Source organism: Paramormyrops kingsleyae, chromosome 19 (assembly GCF_048594095.1).
Source record: "Paramormyrops kingsleyae isolate MSU_618 chromosome 19, PKINGS_0.4, whole genome shotgun sequence".
Classification (NCBI taxonomy): domain Eukaryota; kingdom Metazoa; phylum Chordata; class Actinopteri; order Osteoglossiformes; family Mormyridae; genus Paramormyrops; species Paramormyrops kingsleyae.
In genome coordinates this window covers 4485570-4493275 of record NC_132815.1, presented here as the reverse complement: position 1 = coordinate 4493275, position 7706 = coordinate 4485570, and the positions used below count along the sequence as shown (strand labels likewise).

At 48.5% G+C, this 7706-nt stretch overlaps 1 protein-coding gene across 3 annotated transcripts; it reads right to left on the bottom strand.

Annotated features, from left to right (window-relative positions):
• Window positions 1-42: 42 nt before the first annotated feature.
• pcmt (protein-L-isoaspartate (D-aspartate) O-methyltransferase) lies at window positions 43-7336 on the bottom strand. Of its 3 annotated transcripts, none has more exons than XM_072703173.1 (8): window positions 6962-7336; window positions 3476-3580; window positions 3336-3367; window positions 2911-3015; window positions 2654-2774; window positions 2342-2427; window positions 2047-2170; window positions 43-1008 (listed from the first exon to the last, which is right to left on the bottom strand). In XM_072703173.1, the coding sequence occupies exons 1-8, from the start codon at window positions 7134-7136 to the stop codon at window positions 803-805; spliced, it is 954 nt and encodes a 317-aa protein (XP_072559274.1). In that variant the 5' UTR covers window positions 7137-7336; the 3' UTR covers window positions 43-802. The 3 variants fall into 3 exon arrangements, with proteins under 3 accessions (XP_072559274.1, XP_072559275.1, XP_072559276.1); XM_072703174.1 differs by having other exon boundaries at window positions 858-1008; window positions 2001-2170; window positions 6962-7332; XM_072703175.1 differs by having other exon boundaries at window positions 871-1008; window positions 1950-2170; window positions 6962-7333.
• Between the last annotated feature and the right edge of the window lie 370 nt (window positions 7337-7706).

Sequence of the window (7706 nt, the reverse complement as noted above, 5' to 3'; positions counted from 1 at the left end):
ATGCTGTGAAAACGGCACAAGAAGACACAGGAACACAGACGCTCACTTTGCATTTGTGTTTATTTTGGCAAAGCAAAACCTCGCGTAGTGTCAGCGGGCAGAGAGAAAAGCCTGTGCGTAATGTTGACATGGAAACCAGAGGCGACGGACCATTCAGTGTCGAGGAAGAGAGAGTGCAGCCGTGTTTGTGATGCCCCCGCTCCTCACACCGAGGACAGAAAGCAGGGGGGGGGGGTCGCATTGTGCCTGCATATCCAGCTGTACAGTAGGCTATGTGGGGGGGAATATCTGTAATGTCACTCCAACAAACTCGTCAGCGTGTGGTACATCTGTAAGACGGGCTACGGCTTATAGCTGTTGGCTGTGTTGTCTGTAAGCTGCTCCACATAAATACTGTTAGCGACAAAAAACAAAACAAAAAAAAAGGACACAAAATGTTTCAATTAATGCACATAGCAATACCAATGTTTACATACGAGGATGTATGGTGGGGTGAGGCGGGCATCAAACCCATCAGGGCCAGAACACCAAAAAGATCAGATCCCAGTCCTCCACAGCGTGGAGGGAAAAAGAAAAAAAAAAAAGGAAAAAAAGAAAAAAAAAAAAAAAAAAAAAGACAGATCCAGTGCTTTGAATTATTTATTGATCTAACCAGAAAACCTGTACCTTGCATCCAATTTAACTGGGGGACAAAATAAATAAAAATGTCACGCAAAAAAAAACAAAAACAAAAAAAAAAACGAACAAAAGTATGTGCAGGCATGGGAGAAAAAAAAACCTCCAGATTTTCTAAGTTAAATAATTACCATCCTATTTCCCTGAACACAGGGTTAATCCATGGCATCGTACGCAAACAGACATAAAGTTCCCCTCGGGAAACAGACTGGGAAGCGTTGTTACTGATGTTTTCGTTTGAAATCCGATGGCTGCGGGGAAGCTGGGAACATCCCCCTCCGGGTTCGCAGGGAAATGCGGGATAGTGACAGGCTGCCGCTTCAGAGCTCATCCCTGGGAAACACGCACATGCACACACACGCAAAAAAAAACAAAACAAAACACGGCTTAGAGAGAGCAAAGGCACAGTGCTGACAGTAACCCCATCCAGAAGGCTCACTCTGGAAACCCACCCAACCAAAACACCACTAAAGAAGAGTTTCTCAACCCAGCCGGAACACGTTTTTGCTCCCTCCAAGCTCCTGGTAAGGTAGGGTAGGGAGTTGGGAGGGAGCAAAAACGTGGACCGTCTGCAGGTCCCCAAGGACTGGGTTGAGAAACTCTGCACTAAAACAAATCGACCAAGCAGCCAAGGTGCTCTCAAGCAAAAAAGAAAGTGCAAGCAATCCAGTATTAAGGGGTCCGGCCCTGGTGCCAGGTAAAGATCTGAGCAAACAGGACCAGGACAGGACCCTCCTGGAGGGGTGGAAAAAGTGGAGGCAGAAAATGACGTGAGGCAGACTCGGTGTAAGACACCAGCTTATCCTGAATGCACCTCGTTCTCAATCCAGCCCACGAAAAACGCTCGTTTGGCTTTGGGATGACGCAGCTCCCGATTCGTCCCAGAGTTAATTTGGCAAGGCACTGTGGAAAAGCAAGACTTTTACGTCCCGCATCTATTTTCCGGGAAGCGAATACATTTTAAGTATGTTCTGGTCACTTCCTGATAAATTTGACTCAAATCCAAATAATCCCAGTTAGCCGAGATAAACACTGGCCAGAACATAAATAAAATCCATGAAAAGTCAAACCAAAATTCCCCATCACACTTTTTGTTAATAAAGAGTTTTTGAATTTATTAGAAATTGACTCTGGGGGGGGGGGGATGGTAAAATTCAGCATGCAGCCAGCTGCTATGGAGGGGGGGGGGGGGGGGTTGTGGAGACAAATAATGAGGGCAAGCAGTGGATGAGATGCCTCACTATCTACAGTCTGCTCAGGCCAAACCGTTTCACCTTTGCCACCCTGTGAAGGAGGAGATAGAGGGAGGAGGAAGTCACTTCCACCTGGACCACTGCTTCTCTTTGTCTGTTAAAGGCACGTATATCACACCCATCAGAGGCTTCATTTTGGTGCTGCCGTCTTCCATCTTGTCATACTGCTCCAGCATCTGGTTGCCGCCGGCCGGCCCCACAGGCAGAATAAGCCTCCCCCCGGGCTTCAGCTGGTCCAGGAGCTGGGGGGGGGGGGGGGGGTCGTGGAGACGTCGGGTCAGAGCCGGACCGGCCGCCGAGGGAATCGCCCACCCGCCCCGACAGTCACGAGCCAATCTCGGCTCATCATGCAAAAGTAAACCAAGTATTTAGGACGGCGAATGTCCCTAATCCTGGGACGCCTGGGGACTCACCGCTTGCGGGACGCTGGGCGCAGCTGCCCCCACGTGAATGGCATCGTAAGGCGCCTCCTCCAGATAGCCGAGCCGTCCGTCGCCCACTGCAACACACGGGCACCGAATGAGCTTCTGTCACGACACCGGCGGGCGCCGGGCAGCGGGAGCGTCCTCAGAGCCGGCAGATGGCGGCCCAGCCAGACCAGGGATGGCGTCACCCCCAGACGGGAGGATGGGGGGGGGGGGGGGTCAGGGGGGCAGCCATCCGCAGCACCTCAATAATTCAGCAGCAGTCGCTGCAAAGCCCCCCCCCCCCCCCCACTCACTCACCGATCAGCTTCACCCTGCCCGACGTGATCAGGCTAGGGTCGTCTTTCTTCACGTTCTTTATCGAATCCTCCACCAGCTCCTTGATGTGATCGATTCCTATCACCTTCCCTTTGGGCCCCACCTGCAGAAGCGGTGCCGGCCGAGAGTTACATAAAACGTGCCGCGCCTATCCCGCCTATCCCGCCTATCCCGCCTCCCCCTGCGGCCAGGCCCGCGGCGCTGCACCTCGGAGACGACCCGTCGGGGGCCCGGCTTACCATGCGGGCGAAGCAGACGGAGAGGATCCCGCTTCCCGATCCCACGTCCAGAGCTTTCGCCCCCTCATGCAGCTGCTCGTGCAGGAGCTCCAAGGCATAGGCGTGCTGGAAGAGACGTGAGGCGACAGGCCGGGGACCCCCGTGCATTAATAACCTAAACAACAATATTATATACCTCCCTATTAGCACAAAACTCTGATCAGGTGATAAAAATCAATTTAAAAGTCTCCCTTATTTTTTCTTTTCCCACTTCATTATTGTCTGCTCTTCACTGTCATTAAGGACCATTAATTACAAAAAATGTAAGCCTTTTATGCTGTAAGGCATCTTGTACTCATGGCACGGGGAGGCTGATCCCAGGTAATTACTGACCTAAAAGCAGTGAGCGTGTTAGCATGTGTACTGGGAAGGCGTGTTAGGGTTACCATGTGCGGCGCACTGATAGTGGCTTGATAACCTGGTGATGAAGAGAAGAAAGCAGACGATTACCGGCACGCACACGCCGGCACGCACACGTCGGCACGGCGTAGCCGAGCGCGAGCGGACAGCGGCCTCCGCGGCTCACCTATTGACTGGGGGGAGTCCATGTATGGGTTGCATCTGGAGAAGTGCGCCCGGTCTGTGGCAAGCATGACCTCGTAAACATTGTCCGACTTGATGATGCCATTTTCTGAGGAGAGAGACGAGACGTCATTAAGCGTGACTGGGCAGGAATCGTCCACCTGTCTCTGCACTGGCAAAAATCAGAATTTAACAAAAAAATAAAAAAATAATTTTCTTGAAAACGACCCTCGGAATTTGCTACGATATTGATCCCTGCGTCTGAGTCATGGCAAATTGCCACTGTTTTACAGCTCGTTGTGCGACTGCAGAGGTTGTTACCGTTCATCATAAGAACATTCAGTCCATACAAAACAGTTAAGAGTTATAATGATTAAATTCAATGCAGCAAAGGTGGTGAGTCAACCTATACTGAAATTGCTCTACCATATAATTAAACTTTCTACGTTCAGATAAATAGCACTGCTGTATTACTGCATTATGCATTACACTGAACTGGCAACACAAACAGACCGCAGACTTTAATGGAAACATGACACCAATTACTAGTGAATTAGAAAACTGCTTTTTGTGATGCATCAGAGGAAGCTTTTGATTTACATTTTTGCTTAAATTTATTGGCCAAATATTACACATTAAGCTTCCCAGATGACTAATGGACATTATTTAAAGGAAATATTATCTGAACGATGCTTCAAGCCACAATTGAGAGCAATTGCTGAAAGACTGGATTCTGTCACTTGCACATTTACAAAAAAAAAAAAACAGCATTAAAATTTAGCCAAATTATATTAAGATGCAATGTTTTTTTTTTTTTTTTTTTAAAGAAAAAAAAGCCACAATTTGTTCATAATGGGCTCAGGGCTGTTTGGACCACAGCAAATACCGGTGCTACTTCTTCATCAGTCTGAATGGACCCTGATCACATTCAGTACAGCACCGTCATTACAAGCATTAAACTGCATTTACACACAGTTTACCAACAGGACCTTGGGAGGTTCTAGTGTCACTTCCAGCGATCCAACTGCCGGAAAAACGTCCAACTGCGCCCGCATACCATGCTTTAAATCCAATGCGAAGAAATCCATGCATTCATCACTCCGTATTAGAAGTGTTTTACAGCCCCCCCTCTAAGGCCAATAAAAACACCCTCCCCCAGTAAAAGAAGATATCAAAGAAAAAAGAAAAAACAGACCCCGGACTGTAGATCTGCATCAAAACCCAGCCTGTTTCTCTGGCTCTAAAATTAACTCAAAAAAGTAATGATTCACCAACTAACGCAGCAAACCAAGCTGTCACTAGTGTGCAGCTTCCTCGACAATTTATCCACGATACTGAGGCAAGTTTGTTAAATTTAACACAATTAACAATCATAATAAATAAATAAATAAATCTCTGATGCCAATTCCAGCAACCTATTTTAACTGGCCAAGAACGACAACCCCCTTTTGCATATTTTAATAGGTGGCCTCCATCTGGGGGGCCAAGCACCCCCCCCCGTCATAAAACCATCTCTGCAGTGACACAGTTTACACGGCATTTATTGGAGCAAACCTCTGACAAAGGTCCTTGAGTCGACATAAACCGGCGAGGGGAGTCCGCCATCGCCCGTCACTCCTGCCTTACCGCCATCTGCGTGCCCTTTCTCTGCATCCCACACCATCACGAACAGTGACCCCACCTTTTACCATTCCCAGCCCTCGGCGCTCAGTACACTCTTGTATCCGTCTTCCAAAACACACACAAGCCCCTCCCTGGCCACTCCAGGGGTCAGCAGCAGGCACCTATATGCACACTGCTTTACTGCGGATATAAAAATAGCCTGCTGTGGACAGGAGGGAGGCCAAACGGCACTGGGCAGACGCTCGGGGTGTGAGTTACTGGGCCTTGCTGAAGCGATTATGGATGTCTCCCTACTGCCTTCTGCTGCCACAGACTGTCAGAGCAGCAGGCAGGGACGGGCAAACCAGGGCACGGCAGGGCCAGGGAGACTCAGCTCGAATGTCTCGGAGAGAACAGGGCTCCAATACCCCAGGTGACTTAGAAAAACAATGGGCTTCTCACTGCACCAATAAGGCCGCTTAAGATCAACTCATAGCCCTGACTTATACTGAGCCAACGCAGAGTCAGCTTGCAGAACCGAGTTCGGGTCAGGATCTGTATCGAATTACCCTACAAAGCACCTTTTTTTTGGGGGGGGGGGGGGTCAGCAGCTAAACCGAGATATACTACACATTTAATTTCTAAAGGTAATATTTTACATTGTGCATTCACTTTCGGTCATTTTAATTCGATTCTGAAATAATATTACCATGACAAATTGCAGTGCAAAGTTACACTCCAAAAAAAAAAAAAAAGGACAGCAAATCAATTTCAATGATTTTAATGAAAACCCGCTTTTATAATAAGCGAGAAGACGCGGTTACGCGACGCCTTTCTCAACCCGAGAAGCTGCCCGACCCCGAACAGACTTTCACCGTCGTCCATGTCCAGTTTTTAAAGTCCCCCCGCCCCGTTGTTTGCGCCTTGTGCTTGAATGCCTTTAGTAAGCCAACGCCAGTGGGGCACCGGGGCTCCGCGCTGCGAGGCCGCCGCCCCCCGCCCTCAGCCGTCCGGAGCGGCACAATAACAGCGCAGGGAGCCGGGCGCCAGTGCGCAGGCGCGCCGGGGATCCGCCGGAGTAGGCGGCGGTCGCACACTAGCTGTTTTACTGCGTTTCCACCAAGCCGTTCACTTACCTATGTCTGGGTGGAAAGCGAAACACAATGCTGACGAGCTGACTAGAATGAATTCGGGCCGGCCAGTCCAGAGGGGGGGAAACCGGCCATAAAATGTGCTACAGGTCAAACATGCCAGTCGGCGCCTGACCAGCGGGCTGCCAGACAGCCAGACGGTGTCGATCTACTAGATCAAGTCAAATACCAGATTGATCAAACTGTCACAGGGAGGGGGGCAGGTACGACACGTCGGCCCATTAACAACCGGATCGCACCCGAGTTACGCAAAACCTTAAAAAAAATGACGGCATATAAAAAAACGGAAGCAAATATCAAATCTAAGGAATCTGAATCCGTTGGTGCTTTGGTTAAGCAGCGCCGTCGGTAGCTTGATTACTTTGCATGCGTACGTGTGGCTTCTTAAACATCGCATTTTTACGCTACGTCATTAACGTTAAAATATAGCACGGAGGCAGTATGTAGCTGGCAGACGCTGTACTCCTAGAAAAGATCCAATCAGACCTCCCTGTTTGCTCAGCACTAACTTAGAAACACACTCGGCATGGACACAACACTGCAGGTTTCTTAGCAAGGCTGGCAACCCGAAAGGCAAGCTAACTAACTGGAGCTCATATTTATGTATCTGACATCGGTTGCCTTTGCAATGCCCTAGACCTCAAAAAAGAAACGTTAAAGCAGAAAAGGCTTTGCACTCGAGGGGCAAAAATCAACAGCTTGGGAGAAAAGATTCGGGAGAGAGGTAAAAAACTTACTGCGGAGGTTATTGACGAGCTCGGCGTGGCTAGCTCCTCCCGATTTCCAGGCCATCATTAAACACACTCTGCGGATCAAGTAGAGAGCGGCTGTCAGTGCCGCGCCTGCGCACACCGCCTTGCCCACGACGCTGACGACTTCCAGCACATCAGGGGGAGACACGTCACTCGACATCGTTGTTCCGCGGCGCTGCTTTTTCCCGCGCTATATTACAGCCGACTACGCTGTAATTTGCCGTCGCGGTAGCATAATACATAGAAAATAGTATAGTGAAGCACACACCTTAATTTCATATATCTGACCAGTGGGCCGGCGAATTATTTGCATGCGCATATAGCTGCGTGTGATTACCATTAAAGATTTGCTAAGTATCAGCTCTGACGATGCCTTCCACTAGACGGAGAGCTTGAGTTGTTGGCGTGGTCACATGATCAGATTATAAATATATATTTTAAATTAGAGCCCTGCAGACCACACACAATCCAGTTGACTCAAAATATTTCAGCAGTTTATTACTTTGTTTGTTGTTATATAGTAAGGATGCAACCGTGTTTTGCTTAATGCAATATATCACGTAATACAACGTTTATTAAAATTATACTTATATACTGTATCTTGGGAACGTACTTTATTATGCCATCAAGTATACACATTTTGGAACTCTATGATCACCAATTATCAGATTATCACTAAAATCAAAGAAGAATCGCATTCAATTATAGTAAGTACATTTTATTTCGACGT